The sequence below is a fragment of the Miniopterus schreibersii genome (genome assembly GCF_964146895.1).
Source record: "Miniopterus schreibersii genome assembly, chromosome: 5".
Lineage (NCBI taxonomy): Eukaryota > Metazoa > Chordata > Mammalia > Chiroptera > Miniopteridae > Miniopterus > Miniopterus schreibersii.
In genome coordinates this window covers 4084005-4110774 of record NC_138106.1, presented here as the reverse complement: position 1 = coordinate 4110774, position 26770 = coordinate 4084005, and the positions used below count along the sequence as shown (strand labels likewise).

Genomic DNA, 26770 nt, shown 5'->3' with positions numbered 1-26770 from the left:
ACTTGCCCTTCCCCTGCCCCAGGACCTACCTCGGCACAGGGACCTGCTCTTTGCCCCAGCACCTGCCATCGCCTGCCCTTGGCTCTGTCCCGCTGACGTTCTGGCACCTGCCCCGGCACCGTGAACTACCCCTGCACCGGGACCAAGTCACTGGAAGACGCTGGAGGGACGCTGTCTACGCAGGCCGCAGAGGCCTCTCAATGGGGCTGCCCCCAGCATCCCGCCAGGAAACCGAAGAACGGCCCTTCTTCCCAGTCTACACCCGCCGAGACGGTCCAAGAAATCTAATACAATCTAAAACTCCGTGCCGTGTATTTTGTAGGACAGCTGCCAACCAAATGAGGGGTTTTTTTGTGAGTGGACTTAAAGATTCTAGACCATTTACAATTGGCCATGCGACTCTTCCTGGCCAAGATCCAGCCCTGGCTAACCTCGCCGTCAACGGCCCCGCGCTTTGGCTACCGAAAGACGGCGAAGGCGCGAAGCCAACCATCGCTGGGTGGTTAGGCCAGGTGCCAGGGCCCGCCGCGCACTCTCCCAGAACGCGCTGCGGGCGGCAGCGGGCGCCTTTGTGACGCCATCAGCCCGCGCGCCGCCGCCGCCGCCGTGTTCTGCGCAGTCGCCACCGGAGCGGCGCGGCGACAGTAGCTCGGCGGCAGCGGCGGGAGGCGGAGGGTGGCGGGCTGCGGCCGGGGATGCTCCAGCAGGCGCGAGGGCCCCCGCCATGCAGCCGGCAGAGATCCAGTTCGCCCAGCGCCTGGCGTCCCACGAGAAAGGCATCCGGGACCGGGCGGTGAAGAAGCTGCGCCAGTACATCAGCGTGAAGACGCAGAGGGAGACAGGTGGGCGCCCGGCGGGCAGCGGCGCCACATGGCGGCCGGGCCGCGGGCGGAGCGCGGACTCGCACTCCTGCCGCGTGCTTCTGTGTGTTCGTGGGAAGCGCTTCCTGCTGGGTCTAGTCTGGTTTTACGTTTGAGAGACAGAGGCCGACGAGGGTTAGGGAGTCTGCTGAAAGTCACAGGGAGTGAGGAAGCTGAGAATAGATCCAGTCTGTCCGGCACCGAGCCTGTACCTTAAATTACGAGGATCAGCCTGACTTATCCTGCTGTGCTTTTCATTGATTCACGCCATCCTTAGACCAGTACCTTTAGGAGCTGGGGTTACAGCCCTACGCTAGAGGAACTTGTGCTCCTAAAGCTGGGGCGGGAAGATCACTAAAGCAGAGTTTTTATAGTGTAGTAACGGAAATGGAGATCGCGGGGAGGAGGGAGCGCCTCCCGCTATGTAGATAGGCTTGGTCCTGGAAGGCCACTCTGGGGTGATGTCCGAACAGAGGCGGGAGGAAGAGCGGAGCATGCCCGAGCGGCGGCTGGAAGAGACCAGTAAATCAGGGAGGGTGAGGCCGGATCACATTGGGAGTTGTAGTTGGGTTTTTAACTGCAGTGGGTGCCATTGAAGGATTTCGTTTACCTGATGCAAACTATGTTCTGTACACCCTTCTGCTCCCTGAGGTGTGAACTACATCACGAAATGGAGGTTTTCTCTTGCAGTAAGATAAAGTTTGGTTTATTTACCAGCACACTTAGAGTCTACTTGAAAGAATAGATATTACCTCCCCCTGTACTGATGTCAGCTTGTTTTATTTAGAAATCACAAAAGGCCACCTGGAAAAAAGAAAATAAAACTTTATGGGAAGTGTGCTAGAAAGAGGAGTGAAGACCAAAATTTCTGACTTCAGTTTTGCTAGGATCTCTCTGACAGATTTAATTTACTCTTAAACCTAAATTTCTAGCCCAGACCTTTGTTATTTTCAGCTCATCTATGTCCTACTAACCTGGCATCTCCACCCGGATATCTGAGAGGCATCTCAGACTCAGAATGCCTAAAAATGACTCATTTTCTTCCCCCCCAAAACCTGTTCTCTTCTGCTGCCCATCTGCCACCTGTGCTTTCTTAGTTTGTTCCCACCATCCACTCAGACTCTAGCTGCATACAGGATTATTGCCCTGGACTCCTCTCTCCCTCATTCTCTCCAACCCCCTCTTCCCCCACCCCCGCATTCAGTGTCACTTGGTCCTGCCTGGTTCATCTTCTGAATTACCCTTTTCTGTTCCATCTTCTTTATCTCACCTAGGTTTTTATACTTGGTTGTTTTCTAACTGATCTTGACCCCCATTTGTGCCCCCTTAAACCCATTCTCCATAAACCAGCTCAGAGTCATCTTCCTAAAACAGCTCTAATCACACCTCTGCCTTCCTGGAATTACAGGTCTGCAGATCATCTGTCCTTCCCTTTTCTTTCCACTTCATCCCCTACATGACTGCTTCCTGCTCCATCAACAGCAGACCATTCTTGGGTCCTGGTGTACGATATCCTATTTCTCACCTCTCTGCCTTTGTTTCTCCTGTGCACGCTGAAAAGATTCCCACCCTTGTTCCACTCCCAGTATTCATTATCACTTTTCTTATCCTCTCACTGCCACTCCTCTAGGATTCTGAAATACCCCGTTTGTCTATTGTAGCACTTAGCTACATTGCTTCTTAATTATCTGTTAATGTGTCACTTCCCCCAAAACACTGTAAGCTTCCATCTGTTTTCTGAACTGGAAGTGGGAGCACATCCAGGCATACAAGGGCCTGGCTGTATACAAGAACAGAAGAAAGGCCAGATGCAATGCTTATGGGGCTGAGACGGCCAGAAAGAACCTGTTGCTCAAACCCCTTTGGTGAGCGGGTCTGGGATCTGAAATGCTGAGGCAGGGGCATGAGGCAGTGGGTTTATACCAGTGTCCCAGGGTTGGCACCCATCACACCTAGAGCTACTTGTCTGGTACCTTTTGTTCAACACTATATCCACATTGCACAGAGCATAGTGGGCCTTCAAAAAACTAACTGCGAAGTGAGTGTCATAGACAGTGATGGTGGGACAAAATAAACAGGGTCTTTGCCACAGCTGTGCTCCGTCAAAATAGAAACAAGTCTGGAAATAACTTGGCCTGACATTTGAACCCCATTGACAGACTCAAATTTTTTGGTATGTTGTCTGAGGCATAGGTAAAGAAAATCTGAGATTTCACTCTTACAGATACATGTAACTCTCCCCAGCAGCATAGCTTTGTGATTTTAAAGACAAATTAGAAATCCTTATACTGCTTGAAGCAACTAAATGTTGCCCTAGTGCTCTAAGTGTTGGTATTGAGTATTCCCAGTCATAGAGTGATCACTATTGTAGAGTTACTCATTAGGGCTCAGTTGTCCTTATTTGTTCATTCTTGTATGTAGTAAACATGAATGGAGTGCCTACTGCGTGGTTTTATTACTATGTACACTGTTCTTGGTACTGGTAATACAGCCATGAACAAAACAGACAAAAACCCCTGCCTGTTTTATCAATTCTGCAACTTTAATTTGCATTCTTGCCCCTTTTTTGGTGGCACATAAAGTGACAGTACATGTTACAGTTGGTGGGTATTATATTTGTGGGGGAAATAAGTTTTTTCATACTGACAGTGTTGGGGGGGGGGTCTCTCGACCCAGTGGTGGTGAGGACCAGGAGCTGTGCCTATTCTGACACAGACATGGATTCCAGTACAACACTTGACCACCCAAAATGGCTCCTGTGCTCATTCGTGGTGAGAGAGGCTGTTGGATTTTCTCATTTCAAGGCTTGGTATTTTTTACGTCCATGTCTCACTTTCATTTCCCCTCAGTTGTTTGAAACTAACTAAGCCTATAATGTCAGAAACTTAGTAGTGTTAAGTTTAAGAGACTCCACCCCTGAAAGAAGAGACAGGTCAAGAAGCAGTAACAGAAGGAAACTGCTTTGGACATGTACTTCACCTTTGTGGTTTTGAAAGAAAGTAAATAATCAACTTTTCTCTGTTTTGCTTTAAATGCTTCAAAAGTCAGTACCTTGTTTTTACCAGCTAAATTCCTGGGTGAAAACAAGTGGTTTTCATACTTATGTTGAAAATAGGTATTTTAAACAGGAGAAGAGCTTCAACAGCTTGTGGGTAGAGAACATGAGACACTCATAATACCCACACATTGGACAGTGCTTTGCTTTTAACAAAGTGCTTCTCACACTTGCTCTTAATTTTGTCCTGAACCATAAACATTACATATATTGCAGGCGAGGAAACGGGCCAGCTGTTAGCGACAGGTCTGTAACACTGCACTGCTAGTAGTAAGTAGCAAGCTGAAGCCTCACCAAGGGTTGGTTTCCACTGTACTTGGTTGCCTCACGTAGGATGAAACAAATCAAAATACGCTTTCACATCCAGCTCCCTTTCCTGCCCACTGTCCAGGATCTGCTCGTCATAGTTATTTTGTTGAAATCTGTTTTCAATTACAGAAGCATCTGGCACAACTTTGCCCATTGCCATTATGGGTTGTCCAAAGAGACAGATTATCACTTAGAGTTAGTTGGACATCTTGTTGCACTTGAAAGAGCCATCTGGAGATATACAATGTGCTATTTTTAAGTGAAAAGGGCCAGAATACAGAATACGCGAAACACGTGATGCTATTTAGGTCACACACACACAACTGTGCATTTCTGTATCACATGTAAGTAAATGCATAGGGAGTGCATCTGGAAAGATACACATCGGCAGATAACAGTGATCCCCCTGGGAGGAGACTGGGGTTGAGGAGGCGGTGATCAAGTACTTTTGATTGTGTAACTTGATAATAGTATATTAATTTTTTGCCATGAAAATGTGTTTTGATTGGTTAAGACTCTCTTGATTGCAACTAGACAAAATTTTAAAGCTACCCTAGTTTTAAGTGGGGGGGGACCCCAGAAACACAGCTTTACTCAGAGCTCAACTAAGGTCACCAGTTTTTCTCGACAGCAAACTGCTATCGCCAGATTGGTTTCATTCTCAGACAGGTTCCCCATCATGTGGCAAGGTTTCTGAGCGCAGGTCCAAACTGTGTCTTCTCTCCAAGTCTGGGAGAGAACTGGAGATTTTCCTAAAGCCTGAGCAAGGGGATCTTTATCTGTGAGGGGATCCATTCTTGAACCAGCCCTGTGGCCAAGAGAATTCATGCTGATTTGGCTAGCATAAGCTCACCTCACTGATTTGCCGCCATGTGGACCAATCCAGCCCAGTCCACTGCCTCCTTCCACAGGCCCTGCCTTCATAGTGACAGCCCTGAAGGGGGGAAAGATGTAACTGCTCGGCAAAAAACAATGCCCAATACCAAACCTCATGCAGAAACCAGTCTCGCTTAAATCCTGTTCAGTAGTGTTCATGCATTTCTAATTGCATTATGAAGAATTTTCTAAACAAGAAGACAAGAGCCCACAATAACACTTCGGTAATGTGTAGTTTGGGTTTGTTTTTTCCTTTTGTTAAGGAAACTTTCAAATCTAGTCAGCTTTAGCCTTTATCAGTACCTGGCCGGTTTGTCTGATCTGCCCACTTCCTCCTTCCCACTAAATCCTTAGACAAATCCCAGAGGTCTCATTTCATTTCCAGGTACTCAGTATGTATCTGTAAAAGATAGGGACTCTGTAACATAACCACAGTACCGTTCTCACACCTTTTTATTAAAAAAAATTTCTTAATAAATATTCAAGCTGTTGAGTTTTTCCCATCATTTCATAATTTTTTTATGAGCAATCATAATTCAAACAAGACCCACCCATTGCATTTGGTTGATAGTCTGCTCAGACTCTTCAGTTCTGTTTTTATCCATCTTATTTACCTTTGCAGTTTACTTTTTGGAGGAACTGGGTCATTTGTCTTGTAGAGTTTCCCACATTTAAGGTTTTGCCCTCTGTATCCCATAGTCTCATTTGACATGTTTCTCTGTCCCCTGCATTTCCTGCAAACTGGTATTAATACTTAGATCTGACGAGATGTAGGTTAGTGTGGGGAAGGAAGAAACTTCCTCTACCCTTCAGTGTTCTTCGAGCTGGTCTAATTAAGTCAAAGTGCAACAGATTAATGAGAAAAGAACCAAATTTCATTACATATGTTCATACGGGGACCCCACATACATTAGAGAGTCAGAAACCCTGCATACAAGAGAGAGTCAGAGACAAAGTTAAAATGAGTGATATGTGACATTCTGAGCTAAGGATGAGGTAAGGCACCTGGGGCTTCAGAGGGGAGGAGGGTCATTGTAGAACAGTAAGAAGAGCAGATGTCAGTAATTAGTAGTTTGTCCTGCCTTATAGATGGGTAAAAAAAAAAAAAGTTATTTCTGGTGATGTCTTATGGGCCAGGCCCCTAATTTAAATTCGTTAAGGGAGAGGTAAGAGTTTCCCTTGAGCCTGCAGGGTCTCGGTTGCCTTCAGCTCAGAATAATCCACATATCACAGAAGCACATCTCAGGTGACTCATTCTGAACCCCCACAACAGCCTTTTCGGTTTTGTGAAATTACTTAGCAGATGGTGCTGTTTTCTCCCTCTTTGCACCATATCCAGCATCGAATGAATAGTTGCTGATCTTTGTGAGTTGAGATGGACCAGTGGGTGTGTGTGTTGTTGGTCTCATTTATCCATTTGAAAGTTTCTAAGTAATTTTCAATCTAACATTTTAGCAGCCATTGGTGATCCTTGCCCAGATCCACTAGTTCAGTAGTCTTTTTTTTTATATATATATATAAATATATCTTTATTGATTTCAGAGAGAGGAAAGGAGAGGGAGAGAAAGAGATAGAAACATCAATGATGAGGAGTCGTCATTGATCAGCTGCCTCCTGCATGCCCCTGACTGGGGATCAAGCCCACAACCTGTGCATGTGCCCTGACCAGGAATCGAACTGTGATCTCCTGGATCCTAGGTTGATGCTCAACTGCTGAGCCACTCCCAGCTGGGCTAGTTCAGTAGTCTTAACATGAATAAATGTAAGCACAGGTACCTATGGCAAGGTTACTACGATCAGGGCTGCAGTTGGCTTGGTTCTGTGGAATTTATCACTCACACCATGGTTGTACTGTGTTCTCGATAGGCAGACCCCCAGGTGTGGCTTGTTTATAACACGAGAAGATGAAAACAATTGACATGTCATTTGCCCAACCTCTAAAGGAAATGCACTTTAATAAACTAATTTTACTATGGTTTCTGGTATATTAGTTTTAAGTGAGAACATCACAGAGTCAAAATGGACTGTAATAAAATTTTTGATGTAAGAAAAGTCTTTAGTAACTTTAAATACCCATAACAGCATAAAGCTCACTCTGAATGCACTAATTAAACTTCATTCCATCAAAAGGATGCTGGTCACTTGGTAATTACCTTTTGGAGTATTGAGATCACATTGATCCCAGATATATACTTGTTTACATTTACCCAATCATCGTTTGCTGCTCCAAAAGACTTCCTAGTACCTGTTAGTGAAATTACTAAAGACCATGTGTAAGATGCATTAAGACTTGAGGGTTCTGTTTATTCTCTACAGGCTTGGAAACTCCAAGAATGTACATTTTCCTGATTTTATAATTTCTTATGTCACTTAGCAGTTATTCCTGACACCTGGGGTCAATCCAGCAGATAGAAGACTGCTTGTCTTGTGGCTTTGTCGTGGGTGGTGCAGGTGGAAGTAGAGGGCTTAAATAATGAGAACAAGGCTGAAATCGCCCAGTAAATGAAAACCATAGCTGGGAAGAGGGAGATCGGGATACAGCCAAATGTGATCTCAAAGCAGGAACCTTAAAAGGGTCATCTTAGCAAAAAGATCCCAAAGCTTTGCCAGTTTCCCTGGGACCAGTTGTACGGGACTTGAGCAAATCCTGCATCTTTTGTAGGATTTGCATTTTTACTTTGCAAGACCAACGAAAGTGTTGGTGTGCCGAGTGAGATGCTAGTTGAAGCAGAGGGGCATTTAGGGGAGCTCATTTTATAAATGGGCACTCCATTAATTTTTTGTTGTGATTCCATTTGCTTCCTTACATTACTCGGGTAATGAGGACACACCACCGCTACCATCCTACTCATAAAACTGCAAAATTTATATGTTTGTTTAGTAACAGTGAGGAAGTGTATGCTTCAAATAAAAAAAGACCTTTGCAGATGAAAATGTATGCGGTGTTATTCTCACTGCTTGTGTAACAGTTCTAAACTTTAAGAAGGGAATTGTGAGGCTCTGAAATAAGATTCTTGTGCTGTTTTGCCCTCTAGGAGGCTTCAGTCAAGAAGAACTTCTAAAAATATGGAAAGGGCTCTTCTATTGCATGTGGGTGCAGGACGAACCCCTTCTGCAGGTAACACACTTCCCTTTGTCATGTCACTGGGTCTTTGGCTAGAGGGATAAAAGAAACTTGCTGGGTCAGTCCCCTAAGGTGCCAAACGAACTGAAAAGCATTGCTTGAGGGATTCTCTGTCATCTCTTATCCCTCAAAAAGGGATGCAGTGTCCAAGTGTTGAGGTTAATACCTTTTCAGATAATAAAGAATACACATAAATTAAAGATTTATTACTTCTCTGCCACGGTTTCATAGTTCCATGGTAGGTTTTACCTTATTTTAAAGTTTGTTTTCTCTTGTTTGTGGTCAAAAATGTCATGGCACTAGTCTAGAACCTGTGAGCAGCCCTGGCTGCAGACCGACCTCTGCCCCAGTTTAAGTAGGCACCCAGACTGGGCAGCCACCTCACTGGGGTCAGGGTCTGCGTAGAACCATTAGTAGCCCCATCTGATGCCCTACCTGTAAAGTTAGCAGGGACTTACACAGATGTGCACGTGCATCTGGCCCCGTCCGCCGAGCACGCTGGGCACCCCACCACCAGCACTACCACCATTTAGAAAAATGGTTTTCACTGTTTGAAGAGCTTGATTTGATGTGTAAAAGCCAAGTGGAGGGATAAGCCTTGAAGTGCCATTCAAACCCTCTAATGGAAAACACGGGTAGATTTTACTTGTCTAGGTTTCAAGGCACACAACTTGGCCACATCCCCCAAGCCATGTAGTAACTCACTCTGATTATTGCCTTTACTCCTCTGAGCACATTTTGAGTAGTAGAGCAAGGCAAATATTTTTAAATTACATTCACAAGTAACAGCCAACAGCTTTAGTGCAGAAAGAGAATGTGACAAGAGCATCACTTTCAGGTCCGGGAGTCACTTGAAATGGGTGAGGGAGACCTGAGACCAGGGAGATACAGGTAATATGGGGATCTGTCTTTTCTTACAAAACTCAAACAGAATTCCTTTGTTGATGCTCCCCAAGCAGGTGCCCCATAGACCAGACCAGCAAATTCTCTGCAAACAAGCTTGCTGCCTCTGAGTAGGACTTGCGCTTCCCGTGGCACTTTTGCCCAGGACAGAGCCTGGGAGAGTGCTGTTCTCTGTGCTTCCCACCACCTTGCCGCTTGCTGGAGCCTGTCTCTGAGCAGCCAAGGTGGGATTTTCTGATTCCACACACTGAGCTCCTGGAGTGAGAGCCCTGGGGTCTAACTGCAGCTACTCCCCCAATGGGGCATCTGTGTTTCCATTACTAGGGGATTAGGATAAAAATCTCAATTTAAGTTTTAATCTATTTTTAAAGCCAGGAATTGACAGCTAATTTATTTCTTCTGTAGGTCATTTGAACAGATAACTAGAGATACTTTTTTATGCATGCAGCTTAAACAGACCTCAGAGGTATATGGAGTTGGCACAATATTCCATTGAAATTGGGGGTTTCGCATTTGATAAAATTCAGATATCCACATACACACTTCTTAGTGGAAGTGACATTGGAAACAGTTAACAGATTCCCACTCACCCACCTACCCCAAAGGTGTGGAAGGAGGTGCCGGCCATGGTGCTGTCATCTCAGTGTTGCCACATAATAACCCCGATGTTTTCCCCAACCCGCCTTTGCAGGAGGAGCTAGCAAACACGATTTCCCAGCTCATCCATGCTGTTAACAACTCAGAGGCGCGTAAGTCCTGATGTTTCCGTGACTTTCAGAAGAGCCTTGTTTTTCAGATTTGATAACTTGCCTAGGATAACAAGTCCATATTCTTTCTTCTCCTTCCTTCCACGTTTCCATTTCCCAGTGGTCTAATTTACCATGAAGCTGGGGCTTCCAGTGTGTAGATGTCAGGTGAAAAACTGTTCCCATGGGAGGAAACTAGGATAAACTTAGATGTTGACTATGAAGGATGTGCCTTGTGGATATCATACTGGACATCTCAAAGATTTCCCAAAAATATTTTAAATACTAATCCTTCAGGTTCTCCAAATTCTGAGTTACTTTAACACTCCTAGAAGCTGTCTCTGCATATGCCAGTGTGTGTAGTAACCTCTGGTTGCCAGGTTTATCTTCAAACCTAGAGCCTTTTGAGGTTGTCACTGGTGATAAACTGTAAAGTAGCCTCCCTTATCAAAAAGAATAAATGGGGGAGACATTTCTGGGATGTTCAGACTTTGATTACTTACAGAGGATGAGAGACAGCAGAATGAGTTTGTTCAGCTCCCCACTCCTGAGAATGAAACTATCCCAATGGCCTTCAGAGCCCTCAGTGGTTCTCTGAACTTTAGCAGAGCCCTAGCTGACATATAACGAACAAAGTTCTACACATGGAATATAGTACATGAAATCTTTCATGTATCAAGAAAGATGTGTGCAAAAAGAAGTGAAGCAAAAAGTCAAAAAGTTTTTTGAACAAAAAAGTGCTAGTTTCATGGCTCAGAAGAGAAAATTAGAATGTTTCGTTATAGTTCACCCAGCTGGAACTGAACAAGAAACAAAAAGCTGAGTTTCTATATGAGTCGTCCAAGTGTCTATCAATAGGGCTATCTTTGGATTGTTAGGTATAGGTGGGTGGGAAGGACCAGTAGATATGGCTCAGAAAATCTTTTAATGTAGAAACATGCCTCTTAGTGGATAAAGAAAAATACTCCAGAGAGCATTGTAGTTAGGCACTAAGATATTACCAGCCCTCCTGTTACTATGACGTGCTTTTACTTAAATGTAAAAGAAAGCTTTGAGCATATTTAATGATTGACAAAATTTTCTAGCAACCCAAGAATTCTTGAAAAAAGTAAATAATGAATAATCCTAGTTTGTTTCTCTTCACTACTTTTGTGCTGTCTGGTAATCTGTTAACCCTAAAACCAAGCATTCAGAGCTTTCTGTTCACTGCAGAGCACCTCTTCATTCAGACCTTCTGGCAAACCATGAACCGAGAGTGGAAGGGGATCGACAGGCTGCGCCTGGACAAGTACTACATGGTGAGATCTGCAGGCCTTTGTCCCGTCACTGCAAAGGCGCGTGTGAGGGAGGAGACGACATTCAGCATCTGAAGAACAGTGGGGAGGTTTGATTGTGAAGCAAAGTTAAGTTCTAGGCTTACTGAGATGATAGGCAGTGTGGCATTAGACAGCCTTGGAAACTGCACTCAGAGGCCTCTCTGTTTTTTGTTTTGTTTTTAAATATGTTTTACTGATTTTTAGAGAAAGAGGAAGGGAGAGGGATAGAGAAATAGAAACATCGATGAGAGAAACATCATCATCAATTGGCTGCCTCCTGCACCCCCCCTACTGGGGATGGAGCCTGCAACCCCGAGCATGTGCCCTGACCAGGAATCGAACCACGACTGCTTGGTTCCTGGGTCAATGCTCAACCACTGAGCCACACCCGGCTGGGCAGGAGGCCTCTGTTTTGTCCCTTTCAGCTGTTAGGGACTAGTTTGGAGATCTTTAGTTAGCATTTTATGACCCAGAAGTAAACATGATCACTGTGGATATCTTTTCATTTGGAGATCCAGGCTACACCTGTGTCATTAGCCTCACTCTACTAAGCTGATCGATCATTCTTATTTCCTTTTGTAACACAAGTTGTCTGTCTTTAGCTGATCCGCCTGGTCCTGAGGGAGTCCTTTGAGGTTCTGAAGCGGAATGGCTGGGAAGAAAGGTTGGTAAACTGTTTGGGTTAGCATTTGGTGGTCTGAAAACTTCTAAGGTAATAGCGTGTTTTTGAGGCCTTTCAGTTAATCGCCGAGTATGAATTGCCTGATCTGTGTCTTCCACTCTGTTGTGCGCTATGAGAGGCAAAACCCCTTTCGCATAAAGAACTTAAAACTCAGCAGAGGAATATGAAAGAGTTGAGTATACATGCAGTCAGCTTTTTATACTGATTTCAGTAGTTGCTTTTTCCCTGGTAAAACTTTCTCAAACCTCTCATGGCTTCTGTGCAGTATAGCATGAGCCTGAATATTACGTCTTCTCTGGGGGCAGAGGTGTTGGTGCACTATAGTTGATAGACCCGTATGTGTTGTTTTCTTTAGCCGAATCAAGCTTTTTCTCGATGTCTTGATGAAGGAAGTCCTGCACCCTGAGAGCCAGTCTCCCAATGGAGTAAAATTCCACTTCATTGATATTTATCTGGATGAACTGTCCAAAGTGGGAGGGAAAGAGGTAAGAAACAGTCCGACACCTGCCAGCAGTGTGGTGAGACCACAGCCAACCTGAACAGGGCTTTGACTCCTCTTCAGATGCTCCATGAGCTGGGAACGGAGTGCGGTTATGACACTGTGCCATACCAGTGACAGAGTGAATCGGTTCAGCCCGTCTTTTGACACATTTTTTCCCCATCTAAGAATGTGTCCTAAGCAGCTAATGGGACATGTGGGCTCAATTCATGCACTAGGAAACAGGACTGAAAGCACCTGCACAGTCCAGTAAGGAATTGGGTGACACGAGGAAATACTCAGGAAACTGAGTTCTTAAAAAGCAGCAAGAGAGAAAGACCGCAGACAAAGCTCTGGCTCGTTTAGTGAACATTCATATGTGAGCAAAGGCCTGGCAAGGGAACATGCTTTAGCACGCAGGTGATTGTCTGAACTTGGGATTGTGAGCAGTTTTTACTTTTTTCTTTCACAAGTGTTCTGCAGTGGACAGATTTTTTTATTAAGGAAAGTGTACATGTTGTATTAAAAAGAATCCCTCATCTCAGTCTCTGATGGTGTCCATATAGAGCTGCTCCGTAGAGGAGGAAGTGTGGGGCAGCACTGGTCAGACTGGGTGCTCTTCTTCGCTCACGGTGCTGAGATGCCCGAGAGGCTGGAGCACAGCTGTGGCCTTTAGCCTGGCACTGGGCACCTGATGATGCGTGCACAGTGCACTGGAGCATCGTGAGATGAGCATCACTCAGTCTGATCCAACCCATGTGAGAGAACAGTGGTTCCTTTTTCAAGGACATGTCAGAAAGGAGAAAAGACTCTTTCCCTCCTTATTTTTATTTCTTCCTATTTTACTTCTAAATTACAGCTTTTGGCAGATCAGAATCTCAAGTTCATTGATCCATTCTGCAAAATTGCTGCCAAGACTAAGGAGTAAGTAATTCATGTGTTTCTTTTTCTTCAGTTGGTGCTTAATTTGGTGGGGAGGGGATTGTTTTTGTTGTGGAGCATGATGTGAGGTACCTGGGATGGTTGTCCAGAGCTAAGAACAGCCGAATGCTTGATTCCCATTGGCAGGATGTTTGAAGTTTTGAGTCATAATTCGGCTCTTCTAGCTTTGCTGTTGGACCCCAGTCATTCCAAATCACACCCTCCCCGACCCAAAGTTCAGTCAGCTGCCGATCCCACTGCTTCCGGCACAGAGCCTTTGGCAGGCTCCTTGCGGCCACCGGTGCTTAGCACAGAAGTGTAGTTGGGAACACAGGTGCTTGCCGAGCTGCTGGTCGATCACACCGGGTCCTGGGTAGGCTACTTCTCATCCCTCTGTCCTCCAGATGACAAGGTCCAGACCATTTGTTTTAATCACATCCTCTTTGCTGTGCTTCCCCCTCAGCCATACATTGGTGCAGACTATAGCTAGGGGTGTTTTTGAAGTCATTGTAGATCAGTCTCCTTTTGTACCTGAAGAGACAACAGAGGAACAGAAAACTACAGTGGGTGACAGTGGCCTCTCTGAAGAAGAGAGAACTGAAAACGAGATGGTGTGGAGAAAAACATTCAGTAAAAAGAAGACAGGTAAGAGACTTGCCTTGAATAGTCTCTCTCTTTTTAGGTAAAGTCCTCATCAAACAAACACTTTTTTATACATTTGTTGAGATCTCACTGACTATAGCCTAGAGTTTACCAAAGGTGATGGGCGTTGCCTTGGACACCACCTGAGAAAGGAAGCAGATGAGCATTTCACCCCTGTGCCCATGCAGGGTCATCTGGGGAAGGCCCTGTGCCTCACGATTCTGTATCTCCCAGGGTGGCGGACGTTCTCCCAAGGTTTTATCCGTGTTGTTGCTATTGCTTTGGGGTTTTCTCAGGGTGTTTAAATACCCACTGTGGACTCAAACCCTTCTTACTACTGTTTTATGTCTGTGCAGTCATGTAGAGAGAGTGTATTAAGGTTGTGGCCCATCAGAATTGATGGTAGCTCACGGCGTCTGGGCGCACAGCTGTAGTAAATGGTCGGGACATCCCTGCACCTTTGAAAGGTTACAAAGCCATTGAAAAGTAGGGTTTTCAAAAACCAGTGACCAGAAGAAATGTAATCGTGATTTTGAAAGCAAGACACAAAACTCTGTGGAAGGAGCCTGGTTTGTTTTATCATTTGCATGTACCTAAAATAATGTGGGAGGATGTATATCAAAATGCTCATAGTTAGCCCTGGGTGGCAGAGCTATGAGTGACTTTTGTTTGCTTTGTACTTTTGTCTGTTTTTCTAGGTTTTCTACATTAATTGTATATTATTTTTTAATCAGTAAAAAAAATGAAAAGAAGAAACATTTTAATTTTAAATTCCACATAGGTGACAAGTTAACTAGCTGTCCTGAGCAAATTCAGTGTGGCCATGGCAGTTGTCCCTGGGTCCCCCCACTCGCCACGTTTCTGTCTAAACTAGAGGCGTCTCACTCTTCATGGGCACCTGCACTGTGTGGGCCTGCTCTGTGTTCTCTGGCTGTGCCCTGAGGCCCGCCACTCATGAGCTCCTAGGAATCCAGAAATGGCAGAAGTTTGAAAAGTTGAGTTTTCATTAGTAATTTTTATATGCTTTTTCATGGGCTTTAGTGCTTTTTGAATTAGTTATTAAATGTTAAAATTTGCATTGATATATTAACTTGTGTTTCCTGAGGCAGCCCCACGAAGTTAGTGTACCACTATACAGATTTTTACTACAGCCCAAAGCTACCTAAAATTAGGGACAGGCTCCTGAGTCCACACTCCCCCTCACAGGCCAGAGCCACTCTGTGCCTGAGCCCCTGACCTGGCAGCTTCCCGTCCCCTGCTGCTGACAGGGAGACCATGTGTGCTGGGCAGCATTGAGGGCTGTGGAGGCTTGTCTAATGGATTTAAAAGACAGAATTTGCTATTGCTTCCAGATGTTTTTCATGCCCAGCAGCTAAAAAACCAAAACATCCTTGGCAAATTATAAATGTATTTGCAGGGTTTTTCCTCTTTAAAGAAATGTTCTTTTTACTAAGAGACACCTAATTAGATGGTGGCTCCTTCGGAAGTAGTCGTTGCTGTGTAATTGAAGGATTTTGTCTTTGGTGTGTTTTGATAGCACTGGGCAAAAATCACTCCAGAAAAGATGGATTCAGTGATGAAGGTGAGAGAAACAATGGCGGAAGCATGGAGGACACTGGGCCACTTCTCCAGGTTGGTGGCAGTTGTTGTTTTTTATAGAAAATAGATTTACTGTGGATGGCCTGGCTAATTGGGAATTAGAGTCAGAACTAATTAAACTCGAAGGCCTAATGTGTAAAGTCCTTTTCATCACTTCAGTCACTAATGTCTTCTTCCATATAATTAGCTTATTGGAGACAAAGAAATTTAAGATGCTGGAACTTTGAAAGACGGCAGTCTTCACTTTAGCTTGAATTGCTCAGATCTGTTCTGTTCCATTCAGCCAAGTCAGCTCAGTGCTACTTTTCAAATAAAGTTTATTTTACTATGTTTTCAAGTGCAAATTGTGCATCTAGATTAGATTTACAAGGAATTATACACCCAAGTAAATTTTATATAGTGTTTTTACCAGTTTTGGGGTTTTTTTACAAAAGGAAAAAGATTTACAGCTTAGCTTCTTCCAAAAAGAAATAGGAATGTTTCAGATCTTGCTTAAGCCTTTGGTTGCCCAGTCGTAGCACATGCTTGTGCAGACGGGCCCTGAGTGCTTCCAGAGGCCCACACCATGCCTGTCCTGTTACTGGCGGGTGTACATTTCCAAGTCGGGTTACTGTGGGTTTATGTTAGTTTTCCTTCTCACATAGTTTGACTATAAGGCTGTTGCTGACCGACTCCTGGAAATAACCAACAGGAAGAACATCCCTCCCTTCAATAGGAAACGTCTCTCCAGACTAATCAAGAAGTAAGTGGCTGGATGAGAGGGGGTCACTTGGTTCTCATTCACATTCAAGCCCAGCCCTTCCATTTATCTCCTGGCACAGAGCAAGCCATTGCCACACTTACATTTCCATTGGTTGCACATATGTACACACATGAACTGCAGTGTTTAATGACCACAGCCACCTGCCTGCCTCCCTCCTATTCCATTCTGCAAATGCAGCCATACTCTTTTAGCTGTTTCGTCATGATGTAAAGAGAAGTCTATTGATGACACCTAAGATTAGTAGATTGAGAAATTACAGTGTGAATGTACCGCTGCGGTGTTACCTGTTGGTGCACTGTTGAGCTGGGTGGGGGTGTAGCTTTTACTCCACCCTCCCCACTATGGTTATGCTGTAGTTGTCATTGATGTTGTATGGCTGTACCAATAATTCACTGCAGAGCCCTTTGGCGCATTATGATGGATATCATACAGCAGCTGAGTTTAATTACACTCCCACTCCATGTGAGCAGGCGCTATGCTATCACTTAAATTATTTCATGCTAAATAAAGCCCCATGAGCTGGCTTCTGTGATTTCCTCACCCTTACATGGTTAACTCAGGGAAGTTACCGGCTTGCCCAAGGTCGTGTGTGTCAGGCACAGCTGGACTCAGACCTCCTGTCCACTCCCCAGGCTCTGCCCTGAGTCCACACAGCCCTGCACACTTCCTTTGTGTTAAAACAGAGAGCTGAGTAGAGGCAGGTTCTAAGCTGTTTCAGCCTCAGTGAGCTAAGAAACAAGAGAACTGAGGGTGGTCTTGCCCTTCGTTTTAGGCCTTTACCTCACACGTCTCTCTCACCTCCCCTTCTGAGGAAAAAAAAGTGAATCACAAATGTCATGTTTTTAAGTCATGCGCATATGTTTATAGGAGACAGAAAGAAGGGGGTTCTTTATGAACTTCTGTTGTTTTCTCTTTCAGATTCCAAGATCTCTCTGAAGGTGAGGAAGCCAGAGGATTAGAACTGATATTCTTACCTAAATATGGACCGTACTGAGCAATTAGGCGAAATGGCAAAAAGCAAGATTGAGAACAGGAATAGTAGTAGCCTTTATCTTGAAAGGTTGCCCACTTGCTGCTCAGCTGAGAGAAACCCTGAGAAGAACCACATGGAGGAATTTTTTGTTAATTTTGGGAGAGTTGTTTGTTTGTTTCTGCTTTTTGTTTTTGTTTTCAGGTGGGGTGTGGTTTTTTTGTTGGGCTTTTTTTTAATCTTGCCCACCCACTCTTCCATTCCAGGGACCAAGCTGAGCCAGACACAAGGCTGTACCTGTCTCAGGGCAGGGTGGGGTGTTATTTTAACAAGAAGGGATTTTGTTGGTCCACATAGTTTTCAGTTGGACCCTTTATGAAGAACAGTTGGTCTCTCTCTTGGGGTCCCTTTTGTTGACTGTTAAGGTCAGTTGTCCCCTGGGGAAGAGCTGTCATCCATAAACTTGGTTATATTTGTGCGAACTGATGGCCCACAGCCCCCACCCCTTGGGCCCCTAGGGTGCTTAGAAGTGGGTGTTCAGACTGGTTCGCATGATCTGGAGAGGATGTCACCCAGGGTTTATAGTCCTTGCCATGAGTTGTTTCAGGTCTGAAGTTCCTGTGTTAGTAGCTTTGGGGTTTGGATTGGAGAAGTAGTGAGGAGGTGGCAAAAACAGAGGTTAAAGATCTACGTGCATGACCCGGGGGGGGGGGCATGGCTCTCGGGCCCCTGGGTACAGCTGTGAGGGCCTCAGAAAGCTGACTAGATGTGACTTTGGTGTCCAACAGGCAGTATATCTCAACTCAGTTTTGCTGAGGACATTTCTGCTGACGAAGATGACCGGACCCTCAGTCAAGGAAGGCATAAGAAAAAAGGGAATAAACTTTTAGAGAAAACCGACATGGAAAAAAGGAAAGGTGAGGTAAAGGCTTGGGACCAGCGAGGCCTGAGAAGAGAAGGGCAGCCCTTGGGGACAGTGGGCACCTTTGCAGTCCTGGGAACCTCTGGGCCACTGTCATCATAAATCATTACAGAACAGAAGCTTTTGCTTTAATGGCTGAAAAGTAAAGATTGCTTCTGAGTGCTTGGTTTTTTCAGGGCACCCGTTTCCTAAATGAAAGCGCTCACTCACTCCCGGGGCCCTCTTAGGAGAGGCTGGGTGGGGATGTGGACCTGCTGAACACACGCTGGGCTGTGGGGCATGTGTTTTATTACCACCCTGGGGCTGTGGCTTTTACCTTTGGTCTGAAAATTAGTAGCAAATCTGAGTATATTTCAGTTCTACTTATATTAAAGGGCAAGGGAGGAAATGGGACCAAGGGGGAGACCTACTGGAGCTCAAGGGCACCGAGGATCAAAGCCTTTCTGGTGGGAAGACATCCCCAGAGGACTCTGTTGGCCACTCGCATGGCCCCAGAATCCCCTGCGAGACCTGCCATCCACTTGGTGCTGGGCACCCAGTTATTGGCTTATGTCTTTCTAGGAGCCAGGCTCTTTCTTGCTGGGGAGGAGAGTAAAGGCGGTGGTCACAAGAGGAAAAGGAAGAAGAGGAGCCACCTTCAGCCTGAACAGTTAGGGGCAGGACTCAAAGCCATGCCTTCGGGACAGAATGGGGGCAGCCCACCAGAGGCAGGGCCAGGTGTGGAGCTGGCAGCAGGGGTCTCTCCCCGCCCCCAGGGTCAGAGCGGAGCAGAGCTCCCCCCCTCAAGCCCTCCCACACACAGCAGGAGGAAACGGCCCAGGAAGAAGAGCCCAGGGCTCCAGGGACTGCTCTCAGAGTCAGCGGCGTCACCTCTGGACCACCTTTGTCAAGGTGGCCCTGGCACTGGTTGTGCTCTCGTGCCTGTCGCCCAAGCTTCCGCAGCCAACGGGGCCCCAGCCCTGAAGAGGAAGCGGAAAGTCAGAGCTCCCCTGGCCAACGGCAGCCCGCCAGCGCTGGCCTGGCCCCCGCCCCGGGAGGAAGGCCCTGCAGCAAGCGCAGCAGCCAGTGAGGGTGAGGGGTGCCTAGCCACGCTGCCCCAGGGCACGAGACTGAAAAAAAAGAAGGGGGATCCCAGCCATCCTGACCCCTACAACCTGTCCACTCAGAAAACTGCCATCTTCAAAAAGAAGAAAATGAAAGAGATGTTGAACTTGACTGAACCTGGCAGAGCATTGGAATCAGAACTCAAGCTCGTCCAGGCCCTGGTAAGGCATGTGGGTTCCGGGCAGGGCATCCAAGGCTTCCATGCTGAAAGATTGGGAGCCCCTGCCTCCTGGTGCTTCAACTTAGGGGGTGGGGGACAGGTCAGACCTGGACTAAGGAGTTGTCATGGTTCATGACACCCTTTACCAACAGGAAAGGGATGACTGGTTACGGTGGCCGAGATAGTCACCATCCTCCTTACTCCACCCCCATCCCTACCCCCACCACGCTGCCCTGCATGGTAAACAGGCAGATGAGTGCCTCTATCAGATGCTGGTCTTGTTTTTCTTCAACTCACTGCCAGTCCTGGGCCCAAAATCCTCTGTTTTGCCTGTCTTTTTAATGAAAAGACTTTCTGCTTGGATCTCTAAAGCCAGGTATGAATGAGAACCTGGCTCTGGATTTGCTTTTCACACCCTCATTCTGGACACGTGGTGCATCTGCGCCCGTGGTCGGCAAACATAATTTGTTGGCGCACAGCCACACCCTATCGTGCACATTTTTGTGGCTGCTTTCACTCCTTGAGAGCAGGGATGACAGGCACCTTATGGCCTCAAAGCCCTTTACAGACAGGCTTTCTGACCCCTGTCCAGCACTTGTGTATGCACTACTGTGACATCAAGGCCTTTCTAACAATGAGTTTTAGGTGAGTTGGTTTCAAGTCAGTAAAAAGCCTTAGCTGGGGAAAACAACATTCACCTGGACTTCAGGAAGTCTGCTGTATTCCTAGACCTTCCCCTAGTGAGCTGTGTCACCTTCCCTTGGCTCTGCAGCCTCCGCCCTTCACTTACTATTCATGTGATGCACTTTCTTCACTGAGAATATCAGAAAATTCCTTCTTATCTCATTTCTCAGGCCCCTGCACCTTCTCTCAGAGGATTGGAGCAGTTGCTAAATAAGACACATAGTAGAGGGTTTTCCTCCCAAAGGGGGTGATGGGTCTCTATGTCTCTGCCAGCTGGTGGGAAGGTGCATGAGAGAGGACCCCTGGATCTGCCCCCTCATGGCTGCTCAGGGAAGGCAGCAGACTTTCTTTTTTTTTTCTTTTTTTTCTTTTTTAAATCTTTATTGATTTCAGAGAGAGGAAAGGAGAGGGAGAGAGAGAGAAATATCAATGATTAGAGAGTCACTGATCGGCAGGGCAGCAGACTTTCAAGCGAAGGTCACCAAGGACTTGACAAAGCCAGTATCAGTGTGACATCGACCACATTGGGTTTCCCAGATCCTTGGGATCCCAGAACTAGTGCAGGGTCTTTGCTGTGGGTGGTGGTTTGTTGCAGAGCATCCAGTGAACGTGCTTTATCTGCCCTCAGTGGACCTACGGTAAGCTAAGGTTAGTTTAGTGAAGAAAGAAAACTTTTATAAATTTACTGTTTCCGAAGTGTTCTGTGTTACAGTCTGCAGGCGTGTGCAGTAACCTCCTCACCTTCTCACCTCTCACCACTCACCCAGCACACCTTCCATCCTGCAGGCTCCAGTTGTGGAACATGCCCTACACAGGGCCCTATGTCATTTTACTCTGTGGGTTTTGGGGGTGTTTTTTTAATGTCTTTATTGATTTCAGAGAGAGGAAGGGAGAGGGAAAGAAAGATAGAAACATCAATGATGAGAGCCATCACTGATCGGCTGCCTCCTGCACGCCCCCAACTGGGGATCGAGCCCGCAGTCTGGGCATGTGTCCTGACCGGGAATCGAACCACAGTCTCCTGGATCATAGGTCAATGCTCAACCGCTGATCATGCCGGCCAGGCATTTACTCTGTGTTTTCACTGTACCTTTTCTATGTTTAGATACACAAGTGCCTACCACTGTGTTACAGTCGCCTACAGCTTTTAGTGTAGTAACGTGCTGCACAGCTTGTAGCTGGGAGCGTAGGCTGTACCGCAGAGCCCGGATGTGCAGGGGGCTATTACTGTTCAGGTGCATCTCGGTGCCTCGGTGACGTTCACACGACAAAATCACCTAACAACACGTTTCTCAGAACATGTCCCCATCATTAAGCTGTGCGTGACTGTGGGTGGTCTTTGAAAGGCAGAAATCTTCAAAACATGGGCCCTAAGTTTGAAGACAAATAAAAATGATTCTTGTCGCTGAGACGATAGGAAACCTTTGGCCCTGCTGGCCTGGTGCCATTGTGCAGAAGTGGTCATTTTGTTCACAAAATCTGTGCTCTGAGCAAAAAAAAGGTGTTTGCAGATCTGGTTCCAGAAAGAATGGGGTGTAGTATGTCTGAGCCCGTTGTGTCTGCACCCCGGCATCCTGCCTTCGCTTCCTGTGTGTGGGTATGGCACGGTTGACTCCGGGTGTGACCTCCCTCCTCGCGCCTCCCTCACGCAGGGGAGCCATGGGGCTTTCAGCCCTTCAAAGAAGAAGAAGCTGAGGACTGAGAAGGACTTTGTGAAGTTTGACAGTCCCTTCCTCCCAAAGCCCCTGTTCTGCAGAAAAACGAAGAGTGGCATGGCCGCCTCTGTGACCCCTGCTATGCAGGTAAGCACGCTGCGACCGCGCCACGAGGGGCTGTGCGTGCCAGGCCGGGGCTGCTTGGCCTCTGCTGCTGTCCATGGTGCACAGGGTTCCTGTTCCAGGAGCCCAGATCTGCTGTGCAGGCTGTGCTGGGGCTTCAGGGGGCCGTGTTGGTCTGGGGCCAACCTTCAGGGATTAATCAGAGGTGCCTTGTCTTAGAACTCGTGGGAATAGGGGAGATCTAGAGAAACCTGAAGTGAAGGGGGAGAAGGAGACTCCGGAGAGCCCCAGATTTACAAATCGGAGGAGAGGGGCGCCTGCCAAGGACACTGGCGGGTGTTCAGGCTGGTAGAAGAAGCCAGTGCTGTCCCCAGTCTTGGTGGGTGAGGGTGGGCACTGTTCTGGGAAGCCCAGTGCGGGGCCATGAAGGAAAGAGTTGCCTCTGCCAGGTGCCACTAGAAAATGGGAGGCTCGTCGGGGATTACAAGAGATGAAGGTCTTGGTGGAGCTGTGGAGACTGGTGCCTGAGCTGGCCCTGCTGGGGACCCATGATAGGTGGACTTTCTGAGAAAGAAGTAGTTACTGTTTAAATAGCCTTGAACCAGCAGTGATCACTGCCTATGTTAGTTTTTATGCATAAGATACTTTCAGGATATTTGTAAATGACTCTGGGCTTATAGAAGCCAGTTCCTCCCATAAAATGGAAATGTTAACACCAAGTGGTATGAGGCAGAACTGGGGGATTCACACAAAAATACAGAGTTCTAGGAAGGAATTTGAGGGAAGTACTCCATAACGCAAAATGGGTCAGCTTCTGGAAATGTTTCCAATAGGAAACAACCAGTTAATTCTGATGAATTGTTAGAACATTCAAATCAATTTGGGGTCCTATGCACAAAAGGTTAGGAAATGTGAGCCCATTGCCCCCCAAAGTTTGATCCCATTGTAGTTGTACTCTAATCAGTTTCATTTCCAAGTTAGAACTTAAACTCAGATACAGTGAATGGGAGCGCCTTATAATTTTTCATTGTTGAGCTTTTTCCTGAAACTTAGTAGGTTTCAAATGTGGTCATTTTGCTCTGCTGCCTTCCCGGGAAGGCAGAGGCGGGAGTGATGAGGCAGGTGACTGCAGAGTGGTGCTAGCACGGCCACCTCCTAGGTCTGTCATGTGCACCTACGAAAGTGCTGTATGAGACCTGGGCCTGGATGTGCGTGGTGTGTGCTCCGTGGTCTGGCGGGCACCTGTGAGTGCTCAGCGACTCAGACAGACAAGGTGTCTTGACCCTTTGTGCTCCTATTACTCCGTTATGGTTTTCTTTCTTCAGCTCAACAAAACACCGTCCAGCTCCAAGAAGGTCACCTTTGGATTGAACAGAAACATGACTGCGGGTGAGTGTGGGGTTTGCATGCTGTCCTGGTGCGCTCCCAGGGACCTGGGGAGGAGGGCCCTTACCTGTTCAGGGGCAGAGCAGTCCCTGGCTGAGCCCGGGAGGCGGGGGACGGGCAGATTTTCTGGGGCCTTTAGAAGGACGTAACCTGGTAGGAGGTGCTTTGGGGCCGGCCCACCTGCCCAGAATACGTTGGTCGTGTTGCCTGAGACTTAATGTAAGCCTGTCAGCTGTAACTGCCTCTACCTAACTTCAGGACCATCCTATCTGAGAGGAGGGAAACAGAGGGGCATCTTGTCTTTCAGCTTTTAGCATAGGTGTGATTCATCTGTGGTATTTTATCCCAAAGGAAACCAGTGGTTTCAAAAGTATCAGTTTTAGACCTGGCTCTTTTTAGGGACAAGTAACTAACTGTGTGTCTGTGTACACATGTGCATGTACATGAACACATGCATGCAGAGGAGCAGCTATCAGTAGAGACCTGGGCAGCCCCCCCATCTTTACAGCTAGAGGCAGTGGAATAAAGCCCAGAAGGAGGGGCTCCTCCTATCACTAATTGTCCCTGTCCCAGAAACCCCTTCCCTCCTGGTGCTCCCCTCAGGGTCCCTCCAGGTGGCCCTCAGCACTTTTTCTTTGGAGAGTAAATTCATTCTTGCTAGTTACTTTCATTTAGTCAGAAAGCCCTGAGGGCCAGTTCTCTCCAGGGCTGCCGGGAGTCAGTGCCCTGGACACCCACTCGGCGGGTTGGCAGGACAGAGAAATCATACCCATTAACGTGTGGCCTCACTTTCATCGGGCAGAATTCAAGAAGACAGACAAGAGCATCTTAGTCAGTCCCACAGGCCCCTCCCGAGTGGCCTTCAACCCCGAGCAGAGGCCCCTCCACGGAGTGCTGAAGACCCCCACCAGTTCCCCTGCCAGCACCCCACTGGGGACCAAGAAGCCACTGACCACCACCCCAAAGAGAAGGCCAACGGCTATGGACTTCTTCTAGGATAGTAGCAGAGCCCCTTTGTAAAGACTGCTTTTGTACAGAATACTCTATAAATTATAACTTTTAAAAAGTGGGGTGTTTTTTATTGTTTTATAAATTCCCATAAATTGTATATATGAGGGTCCGAGTGTGAGCTGTGGCGCCACTGTGGGCATCTTGGTTGAGGTTTCGATAAAATATGGTTTGTACTGGAGCTCACCAGGATTCCACACGTGTGGGTCACTTCAGTGACTCCCCTAGGGTGGGAGCTGAAAGCATGTTGACCTTCACCACCAGTGGATTCTGCTGGCACAGTGACACCTGGAGTTGGACTCCATCAGCTACCCACACGTGCACAGCTGGGGAACTCGGGTCTGCCTGCTGGGCTGACTTTCCGGTGGTTTTTTTGTGTAATAGTCTTTTTTTAAAAAAGCACAGAGGGCTTTGTTCCCGTGCTCTGTGGGTAGTTGGCAGTTTTTGATCTTGTAATTGAATCCGCAATAGTCATTTTCCACATGTGCTCAGCTGGGGATGAACCTTCAAGTGGGGGCAGGAGAACAGAGCCCAAGGCCTGTGTCCTTCCCTGTGTTCCTACCTCTCAGCCAGCCCAAAGTGTCCTCACCAAGAGAGCAGCACCCCTCGGCTCTCTGTGGACTCCAGTCGGTGCCAAGCACACTCATCCATCATCCCAGTCATCGTGCTCTGGCGGCTCTTTATACATCAGTGTTTGCGCCAGCGGCCACAACGCCTAGTGTCCACAAGAGCCACTTTCCCATCTTAAATGAAAAAGTTTTCAGAGGCGAGGCAGCAGTGCCCGGAGAGCCGAACTCCTGCTGGAAGGTAGACATAAGCAGCTTCCAGAACTGTGTGTGTATGTTGATTTGTTCATAGCTGCTCATATCAGAAATACTGAATCATGCACCTACAGATTTTATAAAGTCCTCATTTTAATTAATTGCACAGAATCCAGGGTGGAAGGCACGCAGACTTTAGTTGGAGAAACAAATGCAACTTGGAGCAGCGATGCCTGTTCCTTGACCTCATTTAGGGAAGCAGGTCTGCCCCAGCTGGAGTCGGGTGATATGCAGACTCGGAAGTCAGGTGTTCGCCTCAGGAAAGCCCCTGGGCCCAGGCCCTTGAGTTTGCATGATAACAAATTGCAGACCTAAAGGAGGAATGTAACTTGGGGGGCACAGTTTTGCCTCAGGTGCCCAGTACTTCCCCAGCCCACTCTCCACTCAGGGATCTCAGGCCTCCTAGAAGTGAAAGCCCCGCCCCCAAGCAGGAGCCACAGGTTCTCACCAAAACCAGGGCCATTCCCCTTTGCTGCTTCCCAGCTGAGGGCCCTGGCCTGTCAGTGGTTAGGGCCGCAGCTCTCTTAGTCACTTGACCAGGGTGGGGTGCTTCTGCAAACTGTGGCTTCCCTATGAAGGCCCTGCTGAGAAGGAAGGGGACTGTTCTCCTGCTCTATAACAAAGTGTTGTCACAATGGGGCCACAGGGAGGTGCTGTTCGCTCCTCCCTGTGATGAGTCTTGCCTGCAAGACAGCTCTGTTGTGGTTGCGTGGGTTTAGTGCGCTGCGTTTGATGTTATACCTGAAATCACTCAGAACCAAAACCGATGTGTGAAAAGATTAGGTTTAAGGAGTCAAATATTTTTTATTTCATTTTTTTAAAAATATCATTGTCATTGGTCAAATTATTTTTCTAACAATTTTTATTTCAGCTTTAAAGATCGGTCTTATAGCCAAATGGACCATATAACTCAACCACATTAGGATGTCTTAGCAAGACGTTCTAGGGCAAAAACAGCTCATTTGTTGAGGTGAGTGTAGGACCTTCTCTCTGTAGCTTCTGTATGTCTCTTCTGGGGCACCAGCGGGTGTCCTGTAAATGCACCTCCCACAATGCCTGCCTGTGAACTTGGGTCCAGAAGTGACAGTGTGTCCTGGATTCCATCTGTCCTCTAAATCTGTCCTAACTTACTCCATTTTGTGGGTAAGTCCAGTAAGTTTACTGTGGCTTATTTTTAATGCCTAAATTTTGGCTACAAAGGAGGAAAAAAAAAACCCAATTTTTTAAAATTCTCATAACATATACATGCAAGAATGTGTCAGATAAAGAAACTATTTAGAATACTGGTTTTCTACTTGCTGCATGCTATTTTCTAGGTAAAGTTCCCACGGGGATTTAGCAGTCCAAAAGAAATAATTTAAATCAATGCTGTGGTCTTACAGTATTTTGTAAAACAATCATCTGTACGATTTGGTATCTCGCTTTACAATGTATTGTTCTTTCTAACTTTTACTGAACCAAAAGCACAAAGGAGTATAAAGCAGTTGTTAGCACTGGAAAAAAATATGAAATTGAGTCCACCTTTTGAGTTTTGTGTGTTTTATCTGAATTTATCTGATTGCTGAAGAGGACTGTTTGTTTACGACCAGTTTGTATCAGTGTCTGCAGGGTTTGTCAGTACTCGTCAAAGCCAAGTTCAATAAAAAATCTGTCTTTGCCCTCA

At 46.7% G+C, this 26770-nt stretch overlaps 1 protein-coding gene across 4 annotated transcripts; it reads left to right on the top strand.

The window, feature by feature from the left end:
- The first annotated feature begins 591 nt into the window (after nucleotides 1-591).
- RRP1B (ribosomal RNA processing 1B) lies at nucleotides 592-26770 on the top strand. Of its 4 annotated transcripts, none has more exons than XM_081138417.1 (16): nucleotides 592-842; nucleotides 8136-8218; nucleotides 9819-9876; nucleotides 11086-11171; nucleotides 11792-11853; nucleotides 12227-12356; nucleotides 13209-13273; nucleotides 13734-13915; nucleotides 15450-15544; nucleotides 16156-16253; nucleotides 17193-17212; nucleotides 18033-18161; nucleotides 18728-19431; nucleotides 21767-21916; nucleotides 23218-23281; nucleotides 24856-26770. In XM_081138417.1, the coding sequence occupies exons 1-16, from the start codon at nucleotides 725-727 to the stop codon at nucleotides 25032-25034; spliced, it is 2223 nt and encodes a 740-aa protein (XP_080994543.1). In that variant the 5' UTR covers nucleotides 592-724; the 3' UTR covers nucleotides 25035-26770. The 4 variants fall into 4 exon arrangements, with proteins under 4 accessions (XP_080994543.1, XP_080994542.1, XP_080994544.1 ...); XM_081138416.1 differs by having other exon boundaries at nucleotides 24081-26770; XM_081138419.1 differs by lacking the exon at nucleotides 9819-9876 and having other exon boundaries at nucleotides 761-842; nucleotides 24081-26770.